The 22,265-nt window shown below is 46.3% G+C and overlaps 1 protein-coding gene across 1 annotated transcript in view; it reads left to right on the forward strand.

Annotated features, from left to right (window-relative positions):
• GABBR2 (gamma-aminobutyric acid type B receptor subunit 2) overlaps positions 1 to 22,265 on the forward strand; it is a 370,296-nt gene that overhangs the window by 309,267 nt on the left and 38,764 nt on the right. Inside the window, exon 13 of the mRNA XM_024126525.3 lies at positions 7,132 to 7,254. Within this exon, the coding sequence (XP_023982293.1) occupies positions 7,132 to 7,254 (123 nt within the window). The remainder of the gene's footprint in view (positions 1 to 7,131; positions 7,255 to 22,265) is intronic.

The following is a 22,265-nucleotide window of genomic DNA, read 5'->3' on the forward strand; positions in this document are numbered from 1 at the left end:
AGGAGCTCAGCTCTGCTACCCATTGCCTGTGCTCACCTGGAAGGCCCTCCTCTCACTGGGCCTCAGGAGCATTTGTGACAACTCCCTTCTGTCTGTAAGATGAGGAGCCTGGCCACCTGGTCCTTCTCAGACCTGGCTGCACATCACAATCAAATGGGAGCTTTTGAAAACTACAAGAAGTAACCCAGGGCAGCCCACACCTCCCGGGCTGGAGCTGAGCATTGGGAGGTACTAGACCCCCCCAGGTGATACTAATATACAACCCGAGTGGGAAGCCTCTGGTCTAGATCAGGGCTACTCAGAGTGCACGCTGTACCAGCAGCATTGTTGGCATCACCTGGGAGCTTGTTAGAAATTCAGTTTCTCAGCTCCCCCAGCCCTAAGAATCAGGTTCCTGGAGCCCAGGAACGTGTGTTTCCACCAGCCCTCCTGGCAAAGCGGATGCAAGCCAAAGTTTGACAGGCACCGCGTAACTTCTTGGGCCCCTCCTGCTCTGTGGCTCTGCCATTTATGACAAATCCATCCTGGTTTTGAAGAATCACAGTGTTAGTTTCTTTGTGTCAATATGTAATTCATGCATATGATTATTGGCAATGGAGAACTGGCCTTTATTTTCTATTACTCATGTGATCACTAAGCAAGAACACTCAGATTGTCTGGCAACAATTGACAAAACATGCCAGGGAAGACTTCAGGAGTTCAGTTGTCTGAAAGGGCCATGGGAGTTGGGGCTGTGATGTGGCCACAGCCTGCTGGGCTGCCTGGGACAAGGGGACTCTCCCCACTCCGGGGATCTGGGCAAAGTGAGAGCCCAGGCAGGTGGTAGGCCCAGGCGTCCAGGGAGGGGCCTGTCTGAAAAACTGCCAAAGGCTTTGAATACAAGATTTGGTCACCAGTTTAGTCTGTTGTGAAAATGATTTAGGCCAGATGAATACACCTTTCCAGTGTGAGACAGTTTTTGCTCTAGGCTTTCCGGTTACTCCAGGAAAAGCCTTGTGGCGCTACAGCTGAATATCATTTATCAGCCAAATTAGAGGAGGTTAAGGGTATAGAAGAGAAATTTATACCTTTCACAGATCAAAAACTCAAGTTGGGAACCAGATTGTTTTTAAAGGGTTGTGGCAGTCGCAGGTCAAAACTGGGATTGAATTCTCCATGACTCCAACATTTTACATAGCTAAGGTTGGTTTTTATTGTCATTGTTTTGTTTTATGGTTTTTTTTTAAGTTTAAACTTTTTTTAAAGTGAGCCTCTTATTTTTCTTTTAATGTTTTTTCTTATGCACTTTTAAAAATTTATTTATTTTGTTTATTTATTTTTGACTGCATTGGGTCTTTGTTACTGTGCACGGGTTTTCTCTAGTTGCGGTGAATGGGGGGCTGCTCTTACTTGCGGTGCGCAGGCTTCTCATTGCAGTGGCTTCTCTTGTTGTGGAGCATGGGCTGTAGGCGCACCGGCTTCAATAGTTGTGGCACATGGGCTCAGTAGTTGTGCCTCGCAGGCTCTAGAGCGCAGGCTCAGTAGTTGTGGCCCACGGGCTTAGTTGCTCTGCAGCATGTGGGATCTTCCCAGACCAGGGCTCGAACCAGTGTCCCCTGCACTGGCAGGCGGATTCTTAGCCACTGCGCCACCAGGGAAGCCCTTAATTTTTTTTTTACTGACACATATACAAGATTTACCTAAATCTGAAAATGCAATCTCACACGTCTTTTCCAGTCTTTTTACCCTTTTCTTCCTTCCCTGTCTCCCACCTCATCCTCCTTCCACCCACCATGTCACACCCTCCCCAAACACACATACACAAACTTCACCCCATATGGCTACATTTTGAAAGGCATTAAAGAAAAAGAAGCCTATTAAAGGAAGTATTGACATGTGGTGACTTAAGGCTTCTAAATTCAGTATTTTTATAGTATCAATCGTAAAATCTTGAATTAAGAAGCCTCACTACCACAGTCATTTTTTTTTTTAATTTATTCAATTTTGACTGTGTTGGGTCTTCGTTGCTGCGCGCAGGATTTCTCTACTTGCGGTATGCGGGCTTCTCATTGCGGTGGCTTTCTTGTTGCAGAGCACGGGCTCTAGGGGCACGGGCTTCAGTAATTGTGGCTCTAGAGCGCAGGCTCGGCAGTTGTGTCTCACGGGCTTAGTTGCTCTGAGGCATGTGGGATCGTCCCAGACCAGGGCTTGAACCCGTGTCCCCTGCATTGGCAGGCAGATTCTTAACCACTGCGCCACCAGGGAAGCCCACTACCACAGTCTTTATTCTGCCTCTTACTCTTACTAGGGCCAAATTGGAACGTTGAGACTAGAGCGGTAACTCAGAGATGAGATCTGTTGTGGGGGCAGATGTTTTTTGAGGACAAAGAAACTTCACTACATATATGACTTGATACGGTTGCAAATAATAACATAGGGCCATCCTCTCAGACCTTCACCCAGGCTCAGCTTCAGGAAAATGCCAAGAGAGTGTCCGTCATCTGAGTGACGGCAGGAAGGCAGGGCCGCTGGTTGTACAACTCCAGGGGGCACCATTCACACTGTATTCCCTCTGGAATGGCGTCCCTGGAAGTAGGCAATAAGCTGGTCCTAGTAGAAGGCCAGTCTGAATCAGTCAAAATATCTGAAGTTTTTTGAAGAAATAAAGAAATGCCGTTTTCCCAAAAGAAGATGTTAGCCAACTTTTCCTGTAAAGAGTCAGATAGTAACTATGTTAGGCTTTGCAGGCCATACAGTCTCTGTCACAGCCACTCAACTCTGCTATTGTAGAATGAAAGTAGCCAGAGGCAAACACATAAACAAATGGATATGACTGTGTTCCAATAAAACTTTATTTACAAAGACAAACGGGGGCGGGGGGAGACAAACAGTGGGCCAAATTCGTAGTTTGCTGATCTCTGCTCTAAACAACCATGGGAAGTGATGTTTAATAGTAATAGCTAACATCTGTTGAACAGTAGTTGTAAGCCAGGCTCTGGTAATATAGTGGTTTGTGTGGTCATCGTCCCCCATTGTGTAGATGAGGAAACTGGCTCAGACGGGTTAGGAAACTTACCAAGGTCTCCCAGCTAGTTAGTAAGATTCAAACTCAGATCTGATGCCGGAACTGGGTGCTTAATCGTTCCTGGGTGCCTTCACTCTCATCTCTCACTCAGTGAGAATGGAGCACAAGTAACCTCCTAGCCTCAGAGAGAGAACTGAGTTTCATGGCATCAATGTGCACTGACATAACCGAGGAAAGTTTGTGCAGCTTTTGAAGAGAAAGCTGAAAAATAATAAAGGAAGTCAGGGAAGCTGAGGTGAGACTAGAGACATGGCCTTGCCTAATTCTAGTATTCTATGGTGCTCAGACTTTGTATGGTTAGGTCAGTGCTATTTTTTAAATTTAAATTTTTAGATCTTTTTTAAAAGATTATTTTGTCACTCTTTAACATTGTATTGTGTATATGTATGGGGTATTTGTATAATTATTCATTATTAGTCTACCCCTATCATGCACGCTCTATGAATGTAGGATATTTATGTTTTTCTCACTGCTGCAGCCCTAGTGCCTAGAAAAGAAAGAACCTGATTCAGAGTAGGCACTCAATAAATGTTCCTGTGATTAATAAATCAAATGTGATCCATAACTACTTAGACTAAGTCCATTTAGTCACGAACAATGGTCAAGTGCCAGGCTTTGGAAATGGTACCAAAAGGAAATTAGACATGTCCTCTCCTGTTACTCTCAGGATCTTCCCACCTTGGGCCCATCTTTGTGATGATTAGCCTGGAGGCTAGCAGAGCTGAGGTGCAGTATCACACTTTGCCCCTAGATGTCACTGTCCTCCACATAAACACAGAACCATGCATTCTCAAAACCCAAGAAATAGTAGCCACACAGCCCATTTGTTGAGCATCTTCTCTGAGCCAGATGTTGTGCGAGGTGCTTTCCATGCATCATCTCATTTCACTCTTATACCAAGTCTGCAGCTTAGAGCTCAATGGCCTCACTTTTAGAGGAGGAAATAAGTCTAACAGAGTCATACGGCTTGATCAAGATGACATTTCACAAGAGCTGGGATTAGAATGAGGTCTTCTAGATCCAAAACTGTGTTCTTTTTTTGCACCATACTTAGAGATATTACATGAGCCTCTCCACTCCTTGCCATTTTACAAATCAGAGATGCAGAATGAGAGAGGAAGTGATTTGTCAGGGTCACACCCCAGTCACAAGGGATGGAGCCAGGACTCCAGCCCAGGTCCACATAATCCCAGGTCCTGTCTTTCCACTGCCACTCTGCTACTTCACACTTCATACTTGAGCCTTAAAATTGGGAGGACTTGACTCTCATATTTACCAGAGAGAAATTCTGATGCTCATCTTCTGTGCCACATGCGTGCCTTCCCTTTTCAGGCAGCAGCAGGAGAGGTGCGGCATCCACTCAGAAGGGAGGTCTCTCCCCTGTAGGGGCTCACTGAGGGTGGCCCCAACCCATGTTTCTCAGCCCTGCCCTTCAATGTACTACTTCTTGTCCAGTGTAGACTGTGCAGTCCCAACAGACCTGAGGTGTGGTGTAATGGAGCGTAAGGTGGTCCGTACTCCTGTATGCATGAGCTCTCAGGAAGAGGCCAGGAGAAAGTGGTACTGCTGAGCAAGTTCAAGTTCACTGCCTCCTGGGAGCTAGACTGTGGGGAGAGTAGTACCCCTTTTGTCTTGTGGGAAAGACTTGGCAGAGAGGGAGGGACCTGGAGGTGCTGGCACTTGCTGGTTGGGGAAGTTTGGGGAGGGGGAGAGGACTGAGAGGCTGAGGCCCGCAACTCTGCCTGCCCGGTGTTTGTGGCATCTGCATCCTCCTGTCCATCTGGTGGTCACTGCTCTGGATCAGGCCTCCTCCTTCCTCATCAGGACAATGGCCCCAGCTCCTAACTGGCCTCCTACTGCAGGATCCCACCTCAGGTTCACCCCTTAATGCTGCAGAGAGCTCCCCATCACGCTGATGCTTAAAGATGCTTAAACCTCCAGTGGCCCCCATGAGGCGCCATCGCATGTCATGCAGGGTCTCTCCCTCCAGCTAGCCCTGTTTCCAGCCGCCCGCAACCGACCCCGTGCACACCCAGCCACACAGAGCCTCTCACAGAAAGAACAGGGTGTTTCAGACGAAAGAACCAGCACCTACAAATGCCTGGGAAAGGATAGGAACCTGCGGCAGGTGGTGCCTTTAGGAAGTAGAATCTGAGCCCTAGGCAGGAGACAATGACCTTGAACTTGCTCAACAGCACCACTTTCCCCTGGCCTTTTCCTGAGAGCTCATTCATTCATTCTCCACACTTTCCTCGAGAAAGTTTGAGAGCCAGCCCCTGCACAAGGCACCAGGGCACGGAGGGGAGACTGGATGGTCACTGCCTCGGTTCTGATAGGAACACAGCTGCAGCATGGGCCCCATGCAGGGCACACCCGGATTCACAGAGGAGCAGCTGCTCAGGCTCAATCTTGAAATCAGGGTAGGAGGGCACCAGCAGAAAGGTGGGCGAAAGAACTTCCAGGGGTCAGGTGCAGTGTGTGCAAATGCCTGGGGCTCAAACAGCCCTGGGTGAGCATCAAGCAGGGAGGCCCCTTCCAGCCTGTCCTCCAAGTCCTAAACTCCTCAGGCATTTCTTCCCTTTGGCCCAATTTCTCAAGGCTAACAGGGAGCTGCCTGGTTCCCCTGAGGGCAGGGGTTAAACCAAGTTTCTATAAGCTATCAGCGGTGCACTGAATGCTTCTGAAAAATCTCAGAGGGGGCTTTGCCAGTGCCCCACCCCCAGGTAAAGTGGTCTTGGTGGATTTGATCTCTTTGGCAGTAACTCAGCAGTACTTTCTTGTTCTTTTCACAGTTTGGCCACAGAGAAGTCTCTTGAGATTCTATTTCTCCTTTAAGGATGGCTTTAATCATTAAAAGCCAGACCTGGAGATATTTCTTAAGCTTCTGCTTCAGTTTTGTTTATTTTTCTACAGTCTTTTCTAGAACTACTTCATCACATTAGCTTTTGTTTGGCATTGGGGCGGGGTATGAGGACACATAAACATGCAGTGAGTGAAATACAGGTTAGCTTTGCCCCTGACAGCATTTGTCCCCAGGCCAATCCCCATCAAACGGACATAAAGTGGGGTGGGAACTTCACAGTGTAATAAAGATACCCCAAGCTGCAAAGTCGGATGGCAATTATATTTCTTCTTTATATATTCCTTCATCTCAATTCAACCAGTCAAACTTCTAAGTATCGACTGCATGCCAGGCCCTGCTAGGTGCTGAGGGCAAACAAATAAATAAAACAGGCTTCCCTTTTGTCAGGGTTTCCCCAGTTTACTGAGGAGGGCAGATGTGTATACAACTTAATATAGCATCTGGTTACTGTAGAGCCTGGTAGGTGCTGTAAATGTTTGAGGGTGTGCATTCTGGAGAGAGGAGGAGCTTGGTTCGAATCTAGGCTTCACCTCTTAGTATCTATATTCCACTGAGCAAGTTACTTGGCCCCCAGCACTAGCCTCAGTTTCTTCATCTGAAAATTGGGAATACTAATAGTATCTGCCTTTGTATGAGATGCTGTATGTAAAACAATCAACCTAGAAGGTAGGCACAGTGTAAGTGTTCACTAAATGTTAGCATTTGTATTTATTCTCCTTCTTGTAGTTACTACTATTACTATTCATAATTATAAGTGTTGAACTTATTAAGTATGATTAAGTATGGGAACAGAGTGCTATGGGAGTAGTTAGTTCTGCTGTGGGAGTTAGGGAGGCTTCATGGAGGAGGCAAAATGAATCTGGGTCTCTAAAGATTATTTGCCACATAGAAAGAAGAGAGTGTTCCAGACAAAAGAGCCAACACCCACAAAGGCCTGGGGTGAAAATCACAGCAGGGCCAGAACCTGGGAGTCCTCACATTTAACTAAGTATGTGTGTGTGTTTGGGGCATGGACAAGCCAAGCTCATGAAAGGCCTTGAATGCCAAGCAAAGGAGCTTGGCTGGATTTATCCTGTGGGCGATGGGTAGTCTGAGGTAATTTTCAAACTGGGGGTGACGCCATTCAGTCACCCACCTGACCTGGCCCCTCGGCTGCTGTTTGGGAAGCTCTCTCACATCCCTTCTGCCCCTGCCCTCTCTGCAGATCATCAAGGACCAGAAACTGCTTGTGATCGTTGGGGGCATGCTGCTGATTGACCTGTGCATCCTGATTTGCTGGCAGGCTGTGGACCCCCTGAGAAGGACGGTGGAGAGGTACAGCATGGAGGTAAGCACCTGGCACCAGCAGGAAGGAGACCTGTGCTGCTCCCAGCGCCGCCCCCCCCGGGGGGGACAGCAAGGCAGCACATCTCCTTTACTGCCCCAGGTACGCTTCTTGAGAAGAAGTCGAGGTGGTTACGGGGAAATCATCATAGGTCCACGTGGGTCCACGTTCCCTATCAGGAATGTCTCATTATTTCCGTTTCCTTCCATTTGAGACATATATTATTTCAGGAGGGCCAAATATAAGGTCTTCACTCCTGGAAAAAATGGTGAAAGAATTTGTCTAGGTGTATTAATATATGCAGAATTAAGGGGAAATGTTGGGTCGTTTAAACCAGTATATTCTCTACACATTGTAGAAGCCCCCATTTATATGATCCATCAGCCTAGAAATTACATTGCATTTTTAATCTCTCCTTTAAAGTGAGTTCCCTAAGGAGTGCTAGTAGGGGAGTAAACACTCTGAAAGCTCCTTCCAGTTACCAGTTACTCGAGGATCTTCAAAGTGATGTGTTGCCAAAAAGAAGAACCTTACATAAAAGTACCGTTAAATATATATTTTAGTAGTCTTGCGTTGGGCCTTGCTCTTAACTCACACTGGTCTTCCTAGGATGCTCCAGTTAGAGAAGTTCAAGATTAGGGAAGTTGTAGTTTTGTTGACTTTCTCCTAGAACTGTTAAATGTGCCTTTGTCGGAAAGAGCCAGCTGAACGGCAGTGGCTGTACAGTACGATTTCCCTACAGTGTAGCAGATTCTATTGAGAAAACTGGAGTTTTCTCCAGTTCTCTTACTGCACTATTAGGGAAATCTTTTTGTGGGATTTAGTGTGAATTTTATCAATAAAACTAAACTGGAAACAGTCATTTTATGCATTGAGGACAGAGGTTTTTATCCTCTGAACAATAAGGGTTTTCTAGCAAATAAGATGCCGGGCCTCGTTTGTCTGGAGACAGGCAGAGGGTTCGCTCAGCCCGGTAAGAAGTTATGCAGTCGGAGCAGTGGCAGAGAACGCTGTTTCCTGACAGCGCAGATTTAGGGGAAGGATTTAAGGCTGTGCGCCTCCATCTCACTGCCTTACGTGTGCATCCGGGGAGGAAGCAGGACTCCAGACAGGCACAATCAGACCTGGCAGAGGACAGACCTGCGCTGGCTGTGCCCATGGGCCAAGGGGGCAGGAGCTCAGCTGAGGTCACTCGCACAGACGGGGCTGTGGCTAGAGGGGAGGTGACATCTGGTCATCACTCACCTGCACAGTTGGCGAAGGAGCAGACCTTCCTCCAACTCCATCCCAGGGGAATTCACCACCCACCACCAGGATTTGGAAATCCAGACAGGCTATCAACAGGAGGAAGGGTTGTTACTGGCTAACCGGGCCCCCTGCCTACGGAGAGCCTGGGGTGATGATAATCACAAGCAATAATACTAATAACAGTAATAACAATGGTGATGCTAGTAGCTAGATGTGTGTGTTAATTCACTGAATCCTCACAATAACTCTGTGGAATAGGTGCTATCCTGAACTCCATGTTAATGATGAGGAAACAGAAACCCAGAGAGATTATATAAGGCACCCAAGGTCACCTAGCAGGTTAGTGGCAACACCACCAACTATCGTCTCCCCCACTCCCCCAACTGCCTTTCAATACACGACAGCACTTCATAGTTTTCAGGTGTATTCACAGACCCTTGGTCACTGGCCTGTGAAGTGGGCTGGGCAAAGAAGTGTTTTCACATTTTGCAGACGAAGCCTAAAAATAGGTAACAGGCAGACTGAGCGCCCAGGCTATCAGGGAAGGAGAAAAGGCGAGTCAGGCGGAGCCCGTGGGAGGACCTGGAGCTGGGGCAGATGGGCAGAGAGCAGACCCTGCTGGGTTGATGCTGAGCCCATTGGCAGCCGGCGAGGCAGGGCACTGTCACCTCCGCTCAAGGTTAAGGTCAGGGCGGAGCGTGCACAGGATCCCCTGGGATCTGGCTGTGGTGGGAGAGGCTGCAGGGCTAGAGTCGGCCGACTCTGGAAATAAATCCAGGAAGCCTGTCCCCCTGGACCGTTTACAGGAGGTAAACCTTGTGAAGACCATAAGTATGAGGGACAGTTTGCTACCACCCACCTTACCTTTCTTCCTTGCTCTCTGTAGTAAGTACTGCTGCTCTCCATGGCTCCGCACAAACAACGCGAGCCCATTCCAGACCTTCCAGGGAATGGTTCTCAAACTGAGGAGCAGCCGGGTGCCACGGAAGTGCTTCTCTGTGTAGATGAGGAAACTGAGCCTGGGAAGGAATGGGGTCCTGCCCGCGGCATCTAGACTTTTGAAGGGGGGTGGCTGGAGGAGAGCCACATCCCTGGCTCGAGTTCCCCACACCTTGTCTCTGTGTTTCCCTCCAAGTATCTGCGGAGATTTCTCTCTCAACCTTTCCTGGCCTGATCCTCGTTTCTTCTCTAATTTTAGGGTTGCCCTGTCATTCTGTTGCCATGGTAGCAGAACCTTTGATTTGTCGACCCACAGCCCTGTCGTTTTATTGTCATTTTTCCACCAAACATCGCTAAACTATCAGTTGATTTCCCTCAGACCCTCCTCTGTTAGACTCAGCATGACGGTTGAACAGTGTGCCCAGGGACTAAGGGGTCCTAAGTTCTCCTCGAGGGGCTGTTTGCTCCAGAACCCCCAGTGAGAGAGAAAGTTTATGCTTGGGGGAGAGGTGATCAAAGATCTCTGTGGTCTGTTTTCTCTCCTCCCCTCAGACCACACCTACCTCGGATGCCTTTGGTCACTCTGGACACTCTAAACACCTCAGGATTCCAGTCACAGGCCTTGCTCTGTGTTGCACTTTCAAGCCTTTGCCCGTGCTGTCCCCTCTTCCAGAACCTTCTCTGACAAGTAAATGAACTTCAGTTCCAGGCCCCTGTATTAGCCAGTGTGTTCCTGAGCTCCACCAGATTTAAGCGCCTGCTCTTCCCCATTCCGGTCCCCAGCATCCAGGCATCCCCTGTCAGGACACTTAGCATGTTGTTCACCCCTGCTGAGTGCATTTCTGCCCCACCCACCCCTCCTGGGCCACATAGATCACTCTCCCGCACCACCCAGCCCAGCACCGCCGCATGCTGGGAGACCTCACCTCGCTGGGGAGACAGAGGTGAGCACAACAGCATGACCTTGAGCTCACGGGGCCCACCAGCTAGTGGGGGGCAGACAGTAAACACGCAAATAAGCACAGTCACTTGAGATTGCACAGATTCTGATAGCAGCTGGAAGTAAATAAACAAGATGAAGGGTTTGAGAATAACAGAAGAGTTCCAGAATACCTCGTGGAAGAGATTCTCTCAGTGCAAGTGTCCAGGGAATGAAACCCTGATTCTGGAGTCCGACTGGAGGCATCCCGGCTCCACATTTATTCATTTGTACATAATAATATTTATATAGCACTTGTCATGTGCTAGATACTGTTCTAAATACATGATGTTTATCATTTTAAGAGTTTTTATGCTTAATTAATAGACTTTATTTCTTAGACCAGTTTTAGGTTTACAGAAAAATTTAATAGAAAGTATAGAGAGTTCCCATATATGTCCCACCCCACACCCCATAGTTTCCCCCATTATTAACATCTTGCATTATGTGCTATGTTTGTTATAATTGATGAACCAATACTGACACATTGTTATTCACTAGAATCCATAGTTTACATAGAATTCACTCTTTGTGTTGTACATTCTATAGGTTTTGCCAAATGCATAAAATTATGTATCTACCATTACAGTGTGATACAGAACAGTTTCACTGTCTGAAATATCCTCTATGCTTACCAACCCCTGGCAACCACTGACCTTTTACTGTCTACATAGCTTTGCCTTTTCCAGAATGTCATATAGTTGGAGTCATACACAATGTAGCCTTTTAGACTGGCTTCTTTGCCTTAACAATATGCATTTAAGATTCCTCCATGTCTTTTCTTGACTTGATAGCTCATTTCTTCTTATCAATGAATAATATTCTATTGTATGGATGCACCACAGCTTATTTGCCCACTGAAGGACATCTTGGTTGCTTCCAAGTTTGGGTAATTATTAATAAAGCTGCTATAAGTATTTTTGTGTAGGGTTTTATGTGGACATAAGTTTTCAACTAATTTGGGTAAATACCTAGAATCAGGATTGCTGGATCATATTCTACGAGTATGTTTAGTTTTGCCAAACTGTCTTGCAAACTGGCTGTACCATTTTGCATTCCCATCAGCAATGAATGGGAGTGTCTGTTGCTCCATCCTTGTCAGCATTTGGTGTTGTCAGTATTTTGGATTTTAGCCATTCTAATAAGTGTGTGGTAGTACCACATTGTTGTTTTAATGTACAATTTCCTAATGACATATGATGTGGAACATCCTTTCATATACTTATAGTATTTGCTACACATATTTCTTCTTTGGTGAGGTATATGTTCAGATCTTTTGCCCACTTTTTAAGTAGATTGTCTTCTTATTGTTGAGTTTTAAGAATTCTTTGTCTATTTTGTTTGTTTGTGGTGGTTGTTTTTGGCCGCACCGCACAGCTTCTGGGATCTTAGTTCCCTATCCAGGGATTGAACCCAGGGCCACGGCAGTGAGAGCAACAAGTCCTAACCACTGGACCTCCAGGGAATACCCTCTTGGTATATTTTGGTTACAAGAACTTTATCATATATATATTTTGCAAATAATTTCTCTGAGTCTGTACCTTGTCTTTTCATTCTCTTAACATTGTCTTTAGCAGAGCAGAAATTTTTTACTTTAATGTAGCCCAAGTTAACAATTTTTTATTTCATGGACGATGTTTTTGGTGTTATGATCTAAAAACTCATTGCCAAACCCATGGTCACCTAGATTTTCTCCTGTTATCTTCCAGAAGTTTTATAGCTTTGTGTTTTACATTTAGGTCTATGATCAAGTTTGAGTTAATTTTTGTAAAAGCTGCAAGGTCACTGTCTAGATTCATTTTTATGCATGTAAATGTCTAGTTGTTCCAGCACCACTTGTTGAAAATACTATCCTTTCCCCACTGGATTGCGTTTGTGTCTTTGTCATAGATGAGTTGACTATATCAGTGTGGGTCTATTTCTGGACTTTGATTCTGTTTCACTGATCTATTTGTTCTTTCACTAATCTCACACTGTCTTGATTCATAGTTTTATGGTAAGCCTTGAAGTCAAATAAATTGAATAATATCAGTTCTCTGACTTTTATTCTTCAATATAGTGTTGGCTATTCTGGGTCTTTTATAAAAAGTCTCCATATAAACTTTAGAATTAGTTTGTTAATATCCACAAAGTAACTTGCTGGGATTTTGATTGGGATTGTATTGATTCTGTAGATCAAGTTGGAGAAAATTGACATCTTAACAATATTGTGTCTTTCTATTCATGAACATGGAATCTACTTTGATTCAATCTACTTTTGTTTTTTTTTAACATCTTGATTGGAGTATAATTGCTTTACATTGTTGTGTGGTTCAGTCTACTTTGATTTCTTTCATCAGAGCTTTGTAGATTTCCTCATATAGATTTTATATATATTTTGTTAGATTTACACCTAAGTATTTTATTTTGTTTTTGGTGCTAATATAAATGGTGTTGTGTTTTTGTTTTTGTGTTTGTTTTTACAAAAGTCTTTTGAATCCTACAACCTTGTTATAATTGCTTGCTAGTTCCAGGAGGGTTTTTGTTGATTCTTTGGGACTTTCTACATAGACAGTCATGTCATTGACAAAAGGACAATTTTGTTTTCTCCTTCTCAATCCATATGCATTTTATGTCCTTTCTTGTCTTATTTTTGTATTAGCTAGCACTCCCAGTACAATGTTGAATAGGAGAACAACCTTGCCTAGTTTCTGATCTCAGAGGGAAAGCATCTAGCTTCTCAACATTAAACATGTTAGTATATCATTTTTTTCCTGAATAGTTTAAAAATATATACGAAGTGGTTCTGCTGTCCAAAGCCGAGGGTGCCTTTGGGGAGGTGACAGGAACGACAAATGATGACACAGGCAGAGCCCGGGTCATTAGGGACCTTGTGTGCTAAGCAGAAGAGTTTAAAATTCAAAATGAAAGACATTTAATCAGGGAGTGACATGATCAGATTCAACCCGGCTGCAGGGTGAGAACAGATGAAGGGGTGAGGCTGAAGGCCCAGCAGTGGCTCAGAGATGGTTTCTGCAGTAATCCAGGCAGGAGCCGATGGCGACCTAAAGCAGGGCAGTTGCAGCGGGAACAGAGAGAAGTGGGTGGATTGGAGAGATAATAAGGAAGCAGACGTGACAAGGCTTGGTGACGGATTGACTCTAAGCGGGAAGGAGGACAGGGAGGCAGCAAGGGCAATGCCCGGATTTCTGAGTGGGTGGTGGATGGCAGACCTCATCACCGAGGTCAGGTGCAGAATGAGGAGCGGGTTTTGGAGGGCATGTGAGGCGTTCATTTCTGGGCAGAAAGAAAATTGGGTGCAGGGTCCTAGAGCACAAGGGAGCAGTTTGTACAGTAGATAGAGATTTGGGGGAGGGGCGGTTAATACATTGAAGATGGGAGCTGTGGGTACGAGTGTGGTCATCCAGAGAGTGGGTACAGTCAGAGTGAAGATGTCCTGACTGGAGCCCGAGGAATAACTAAGCAGCGATGGGAACAAGAGGAGAAGCCAGGGCAGGGGACTCTGATGTGGCGGTCAGTAACAAAGGGGGTAGCCAGGAGAGAGGGCTGCCCACAGACAGGAGCAAGGGAGAGAAAGCTGTCCCTGCACGGGAGGCATTTGAAGAAGGAAGGAGGGGTCTCCAGAGATGAATGCTCCAGACCAAGGCAAGGACTGACAGGCTCCCTCACCCTCCACCCCAGTGACTTGGCCCCGTCCTCAGTACTCCTGCATCGCACCTTGCTTCCTCTGCTTTACGGAGTCTGATGGGAAGATTGGCTGTTTCTGCATTTCACAGGTAGCAGGGGTGGATAAATCTGCCAAGTATGTTAAAAAGGTTTTAAAAATACAATTTATATTCTTGGGAAAAAGGGAAAAACTCTCCTTTTTTGTATACCTACAATACTAGTGGCGATGGTGAATAGGTATTGGACATACGGGTATGGGGTTCAGGGAGAGGTGTGGGCTGGCGATGGAAACTTGGATGCAGTCAACATATAGATGACACAAAGCCTTAGGTGAGAGCACTGGGGGGCATTTAGATGGAGACAAGAAGGGGACCAAGGACAGACCCTCAATTATTCCCATGTTTGGAGACCCGGGAGGTAGAAGGGAAACAGCAAAGGAGACCTAGAAGGAGAAACCATAGAGACAGAAGGAAAATCAGATGAGTCTGGTGTCTAGGAAACCAGATGAAGAAAATGTCTCAAGGAGGAAGTTTTGATGAAGCGTGTCAAACGCTACTTTTAGATCAAGTAAGATGAAAACCAAGAATTGACACTGTGTATGTGTGTGCATATACACACACACCCATATGGATTTTGGGGTTTGGTTTGTTTGTGGTTTTTTTTGCTTTTAAGGAAAATAATTTGAGATAATTTCCCCTGAAGTGAAAGCAGTGCCTACTGATGGTGTGAAGACAGCCTGTGAATCTAGGTGGAAGGGTTCTTTGCTCTCCCAAGCCTTTCTTCTCTACCAGGCCACCACCTACGCCTCCACTTGACCATTCTGAAATGGTTTTGAAATGGAGAGGAGATGGCGGACAGCACTAAAGGCCACCAATGTTGAACCCCCGGAGAGCCCCAGGCAGCCACTGAGGCAGCATCCTGAGCCTCCCCGCATCCGCTTCCCAGACAGGTGGCAGCAGAGACAGAATCACGTGCAGTCGGTCACCCACGGGAGCTACGTGTGTGACGTTCACTTACAGAAATGGCAGCAGGCTGTCCACACCGGCTGCCTGACAGCCCGCCTCAAGAACCGCCTGCACTCTGGGTTCTGTGCCTTTCTGGCCATTTGGGCAGTGACCAAGTAAAGGGCAGTGTGGGACAGAGGAGTATTTCAGACTTTCCTCCATATTCCATGCTTTGACCGTGCTTTTTGAAGCAAGTGGGGGATTTGGAAGTCAGGGACTGCCCTTGGCTCTGAAACTGGCGTCTTATTTCAGTTATGTTTCTATGGAAATGGATATTGGAAGAGGCAAATACATAGAGTTTTAAATAATTTTAATTCTTATCTTCTGCCTCCCTCTACAGTTGCTCTGAAAAAAATCCAATCCTAAAGCAGACGCTTTCAGAAACGTCTGGCATCTTCATAAAGCTTGTCCAAGCTCCATCTCACACTATTTATTTTTTAAGAAGAGACATCAGAATGTCCAGGGTGAGGGGCATGCTAAGGGTCAAGGTGTACCCTGCTCTCTGGGCTGCACATGGGCAGCCTGGTGGCCCAAGGCTTTGATGCCAAGGTCACATTCCAAGTGATGGGTCATCGCCACCAGCCCTGAAGAGTAGGACAGGTCTCTCATCCATAGTCATCCATGGGGTTCTGGATGGCCGTCCTCAGGCCCCACCCGGATGCAGACCACGCCCCAGGCAGGGTAGTGGGACTCTGCAAGGACTTCGGGCAGGTTCGTTAGCTGAGAGCCACCCCAGTGAGCCTGACTAACTCCTCCCAGGGGAGGACTACACCATCTGATGTTCTGACCATGCCGTTCTGCTGTTTAAAATCCTCCCCATCAGCTAGAGGATGAAGCCCTCACTCCTTAGAAGTTCAAGGGGACCTCGATGACCTGGGGACCTGGCCTCATTTGCCTCCCCTGCCTCATCTCTCGGCCCCTCCCTCGCTCCCTGTGCTCAGCTCCCCTTTTAAAAAAAAAAAAAAATTTATTTATTTTATTTATTTTTTATTTTTGGCTGCATTGGGTCTTTGTTGCTGTGCACAGGTTTTCTCTAGTTGCAGCAAGTGGGGACTACTCTTCGTTGCGGTGCGTGGGCTTCTCATTACGGTGGCTTCTCTTGTTGCAGAGCATGGGCTCCAGGCACGCGGGCTTCAGTAGTTGCAGCACACGGGCTCAGTAGTTGTGGCTCACGGGCTCTAGAGCACAGGCTCAGTAGTTGTGGCACGAGGGCTCAGTAATTGTGGCTCGTGGGCTCTAGACCACAGGCTCAGTAGTTGTGGTGCACGGACTTAGTTGCTCTGTGGCACATGGGATCTTCCCGGACCAGGGCTCGAACCCGTGTCCCCTGCATTGGCAGGCGGATTCTTAACCACTGCGCCACCAGGGAAGCCCCTCAGCTCCCCTTATTAATGGCACTTCTCCAAAACGTCACACACTGTCTCCCCCCACGCCTTTGCATTTGCTGTCCTCCTCTACCCAGAACACCCTCCTTCCCACCCCAATACCCCATCTTCATGTAAAAAATTCCTACTTGACCTTCAAGAGGCAGTCAGAAGCGTCTTCTCCAGGAGCATTTGGAACAGCGGGCTGCCTTGGATGCCTTTGTCTAGGCCCCCACCTCACCCTGTTGGCCCCTTCATCTGGTCACAACAGTGGTATTTGTCTGTGCACCTGGCCCCTCCTAGTCTGTGACCTCCTCAGAGGCCAAGGCCATCTGTGTGTCCCCAGCACCCACTGGCAGGGTCTGGCTCATAGTAAGTGCTCGGTAAATATTTATTGAATAAATTGTTCCCTCCACCTAGAACTCTCTCCCCGTGCCTCCATATGTCCGAATTCAACCCATCTGTCTGGGCCCATTAAGCCGGCTTCTCCGAGAAATGTCTTTGCCGAGCTGCAATTTAATTTAATATTTACACCCGCACCTTTTATCAAGGGCCCAATTACGGGGCTAAAGCTGCCAACCGAAGAATGATTCAGCATCTTCTATAAAAGGCTATTGTTCAGTTTGTGACTTAATGCCCCTGAGATAAAGATCCACAGGATAGATCCTCACAGACTTTAGTGCCAGGAAACGGGCTGTGCTTCCCCACCACCACCCGCTATGAACTTGTATCTACTTCCTTCCTTCAATCAAGCAATCATAACTGAATAAGCCACTCTGTTTTCTTTTCAACCTTGGCTGCCAGAAAGTTGGAGCCCAGTTCAACACTCAGCCGCAATAACCATCTTTTCTCAGGTTCCTGGAGGATTATCTCGCCTTCTGATTGTTTGTCTTTATTTTTAATTGTCCTGTTGTGTTTGGGCTTTTATTTTGTGCTGCGTCAGCCCCTTTGGGAGAGGAGACAAGGTGTAAGTTCCAGATTAAGTTATTAAAATGAGAATGCTAGATGAGATTTAATTGGAATGATATGCCAGAGAGACATTCTAAGGACGCCTGCAGACAGCCTCCTTCTGGCAGGGGCCCCAGCTGCAGCTGGCATTGTGGACCCCATGTATGGATGGACAGCTCTGCCGGCCACAGCCACGTTTCTGGAACCTCTTGCCTCAGAAGGCATCTTAGGTCCATGGGAGACTGCAGTTTATTTCAGCTTCCTTATTGGCTTCCCTAGTGTCTTCAGGAGGTACTTGGGATCCAGAGGCCCCTCAGGACACAAAGCAAAAGATGCAGAGCCATTGCACCAGGGGACAGCCCTGAGGCAAGAAATGCTCTGGTCTCTACCTGTCCAGGTGCTCTGCAGGGGGTGGGCTGTTTACTAGGAATTTTCAAGTGCCATGGAGCAGAACAGCTGGAAAATTATCTGCAATACTGGCCTCTTCTGACCACTTGTGTCTTGGTAAAGCCATTTCAGTTCTTGAGCCAAGACTACCTTTAAATTTTGATGATTTTCCCCCATGTCCATGTTGGCAGAAACACAGGCTGTGGCACCCACGGAAACATTCCCTCTTTTTTGTGGGGGAATTCCAACCAACCCACCTCTTTGGGAATGGTGTGTCATCCCGGCGCTCCTTCAGCATTTATGGGGGGCCTGTTGTGAGCTGTGCTCAGGCTCCCTGGAGGGCTGCAGTCTGATGGGCAAAATTAAATGCACACGGGGGGGGCTGTCGTCTTCTCCATGACACATGTCTCCAGACTCTTGGTTTTATGTTTGACTTACTGGGCTTACTCTTCTAAAATATGAGCCAGGATCGTGTTTGGATGTAATGTCCCTCAGAGGGTGAAAAGTGAGAGAGAACAGGGTGTGCTAGGTTTTGCTGTGGTAACAACAACAGCAACAAAACTCAGTGGATTAAAACAACAGAGACTTCACTCATCATAGCACTCGTTCATAGAGGATCAATTGTAGCTTCCGCCCATAGCATCCTCACTCCAGGACACAGCTGGTGGGGCACCTTCTGGGACAGTTTTTGTGGCAACGGGAAAGAGTGTATGGCAAGTGACTTTTAAAGCTTCCACTCCAAACTGCCACATGTCACTTCCACTCATATTTCATTGGCCCTATCATGTTAATTCTCCATGCCTGGGTTCAGTGGGGCAGGAAAGAGCAGTCCTACTATGTGCCCAGGAGAGAAAGAACCAGGTATCGATGTTCAGCCATAATGACTACTATAGTGCCTCCCATCCACTTCCTAACCACTGTCACAGCTGCTGCCCCCCATTCGAATGTGAGCTCCATGAGAATAGGGAGGGGGCAGAGTTGTATATTATTCTCTGCTGTATCCCCAGCACCTGCAAACGTGCCTGGCACGTAGTACACACTCAATAAATAATATCAGTTGAACAACTGAATGAAGCCAGTCTTAGGGCAATTTTATTATGAGATCAGTGAAATATTCTCTGAGAAGTTCTGTGCTAGTCCTGCATACTCTACTGTCGAATCCTATCCTAATCCATCACTTCTGTCCATCTTCACTGCTACCACCAAGGACCAAAGTACCATCATCTCCCACCATCTCGCATCCCAGAGGGGCCACTATGAGGCAGAACTACAGCTGACACACAATGGACAACAGGGATGATGAGTAAAGAACCTTTATTGTGTAGGCCACTAAGTTGTTGTTTATTGTTGTTACCACAACTTTCTAAGCATGTTCCCTGCTTCCACTCATAGCCCCTTCCAAGCCATTCTCCATGGCAGACATATATCTTTTTTTTTTTTTTTTTTTGGCTGCATTGGGTCTTCGTTGCTGCGCGCGGGCTTTCTCTAGTTTTGGCCAGCGGGGGCTACTCATCATTGCGGTGCGTGGGCTCCTCATTGCGGTGGCTTCTCTTGTTGTGGAGCGCAAGCTCTAGGCACGCGGGCTTCAGTAGTGTGGCTCGCGGGCTCTAGAGTCCAGGCTCAGTAGTTGTGGCACATGGGCTTAGTTGCTCCATGGCATGTGGGATCTTCCCGGACCAGGGCTCGAACCCGTGTCCCCTGCATTGGCAGGCAGATTCTTAACCACTGCACCACCAGGGAAGCCCTATCTTTTTTTTTTTTTTAAGATATAATTCACATACCATAAAGTTCAGTTTTAAAATGTATACTGCAGTGTTTTTTAATATTGTATATTCGTAAGGCTGTACAACCAATCCTCACTATCTAATTCCAGAAAATTTTCATCACCCCAAAAAGAAACCCTGTTCCCTTTACACATCATCCTCTATTTCCCCTTCCCTCCAGCCCCTGCCAACCAATAATCTACTTCATGGCTCTGTGGATTTGGCTACTCTGGAGATTTCATATCAATGGAATCATACAATATGTAGCTTTTTGTGTCTGGCTTCTTTGACTTAGCATGATGTACTTAAGGTTCTTCCATGTTGTAGTATATGTATTGGTACGTCATTCCTTTCTGTGGCTCAATAATATTCCCTATATGGATATGCCACATTTCATTTGTCCATTCATCAATTGATGGACATCTGGGTTGTTTCCACTTTTTGACTATTATGAGCAATGCTGCCATGAGCATTTATGTACAAGTTTTTATGTAAACATATGTTTTCAGTTCTCTTGGGTATGTATGTGTGTGTGTGTGTATATATATATATATATATATATATATAGAGAGAGAGAGAGAGAGAGAGAGAGAGAGGGAGAGAGAGGGAGAGGGAGAGAGATGGGTAGAATTGCTATGTCATATGGTAACTCTGTTTAACATTTTTAGGAATTGCTAGACCATGCCACAGTGGCTGCACCATTTTACATTCCCACCAGCAATGCATGAGGGGTCCAGTGTCTCCACATTGTCACCAACACTTGTTATTTATCTGCCTGGTTGATTATAATCATCCTGGTTGATTATAGGTGTGAAATGGTATCTCACTGTGGTTTTGATGAGAGTGACTAATGATGTTAAGCAATGACTTAATGACTAATGACTAATGACTAATGATGTTAAGCAACTTTTCATGTACTTATTGGCCATTTGTATATCTTCTTTGGAGAAATATCTACTTAAGTCCTTTGCCCATTTCTAATTGAATTCTTTATCCTTTTGTTGTTGAGTTGTGTTGATTATAATCATCCTGGTTGATTGTAGGTGTGAAATGGTATCTCACTGTGGTTTTGATGAGAGTGACTAATGATGTTAAGCAATGACTTAATGACTAATGACTAATGACTAATGATGTTAAGCAACTTTTCATGTACTTATTGGCCATTTGTATATCTTCTTTGGAGAAATATCTACTTAAGTCCTTTGCCCATTTCTAATTGAATTCTTTATCCTTTTGTTGTTGAGTTGTAAGAGTTCTTTACATAAAGAGAGGCTAGATTTGTGGTTTTCAATCCTGGCCACATCACCCCAGAAAAGATCTTTCTCAAAATACTGGTACTCATGTCACACCCCCCAGAAATTCTGATTTAATTGGTTTAGAAAAAAACCTGGACATTGGGATTTTTTAGAAATTGCCATGGGTTCTGGTGTGCAGCCAGGGTTGAAACTTTCTGAACCAGAGCCTCACCAACCTATAGGAAGGGCCGAGGACTGCGCTTTGGATAACAGAGTTAGAAATCGACCCAGGACAATACATTTAAGGCTAAAAAATGAGGGAAGAAAAACCTGAATCCAAGAGACCTGAAGTCCACATGGCCCCTACCAACCCTTACCCCAATTCCCAACTAGAGACTGTGATGGTGACAAAGGAAATGCAGACTGAGGGGTGGGACCTGGGAAGGTTCACATGTGTGAATCCCACAGAGCTGAATGAGACCCTCCAGTCTCATGTTTTCCTGAAAGTCCTTGAATCATCATTTGAACAGTTGTTTCCCCAGTGGAAGTCAGAGAGCAAGGAATAGGAAAGAAGGAAAAACTACGAGATTTCTATTTCTGTAGCATTTTTCATTGCAGTTGAGAGGCAGAGGGTGAGCAAATTGCAGACCAGAACTTTAGGTGGGTTAAAAAAACAGCGCAGGAAGCCACCAACCACAGAAACCAACAGGGAAGCAAGGGACAAGGGAACCACAGTGTCAGAGCACCTCGACACCCACAGTGGCTCTGCAATAGAACCATTGGCCACTTGGCGGGATGTTCATTATTTTCTGCCACTGTTTGGCTTGGAGTGTCTCCCTAAAGTAACAGTGGATTAAACTGCAAATACTGAGTCACTTTGACCTTGACATAGGGTGGAATACTTCACACGACCCACAGATGCTCAGTTCAGTTCAGAAGACACTGACACAACCTGTGGACCCCTCCTAAGGGCTCAGGGGACAGCAACAGCATCATCCCAATTCTCCGTGCCCAGCCCACCCACTCCCCGGCCCTGCTCCGGACTGGGTCCCTGACCCCAAATCTGTCCCACTTGGGTACAGGTGCTCAACAGTTGGCAAACACATACTGTAATAATAAGAGTGCCTCACATTTCCACAGCATGCACAGTTTACAAAGCACCTTGACAGCCCCACTTTAGAGACGAGGAAACTGAGGCTGGAGAGGTGAACTGACCAGCCTGAGAGGACCTACATATTAGAAAAATACCCAGCCCAGGCCATGTGGTATTAGATGACTTGGAATCAATTCTGCTGGGATTGGTCTGTTGGTTTATTCATACTTCCTGCTTCTTTATGCATCAGTCCCGTGTTTTACTTGGGGTTTTTTTGTTTTTTTTTAATTTATTTATTCATTTATTTATTTTTGGCTGCGTTGGGTCTTTGTTGCTGAGCGCAGGCTTTCTCTAGTTGTAGCGAGTGGGGGCTCTTCGTTGTAAGGGC

Source organism: Physeter macrocephalus, chromosome 9, assembly GCF_002837175.3.
Source record: "Physeter macrocephalus isolate SW-GA chromosome 9, ASM283717v5, whole genome shotgun sequence".
NCBI lineage: Eukaryota > Metazoa > Chordata > Mammalia > Artiodactyla > Physeteridae > Physeter > Physeter macrocephalus.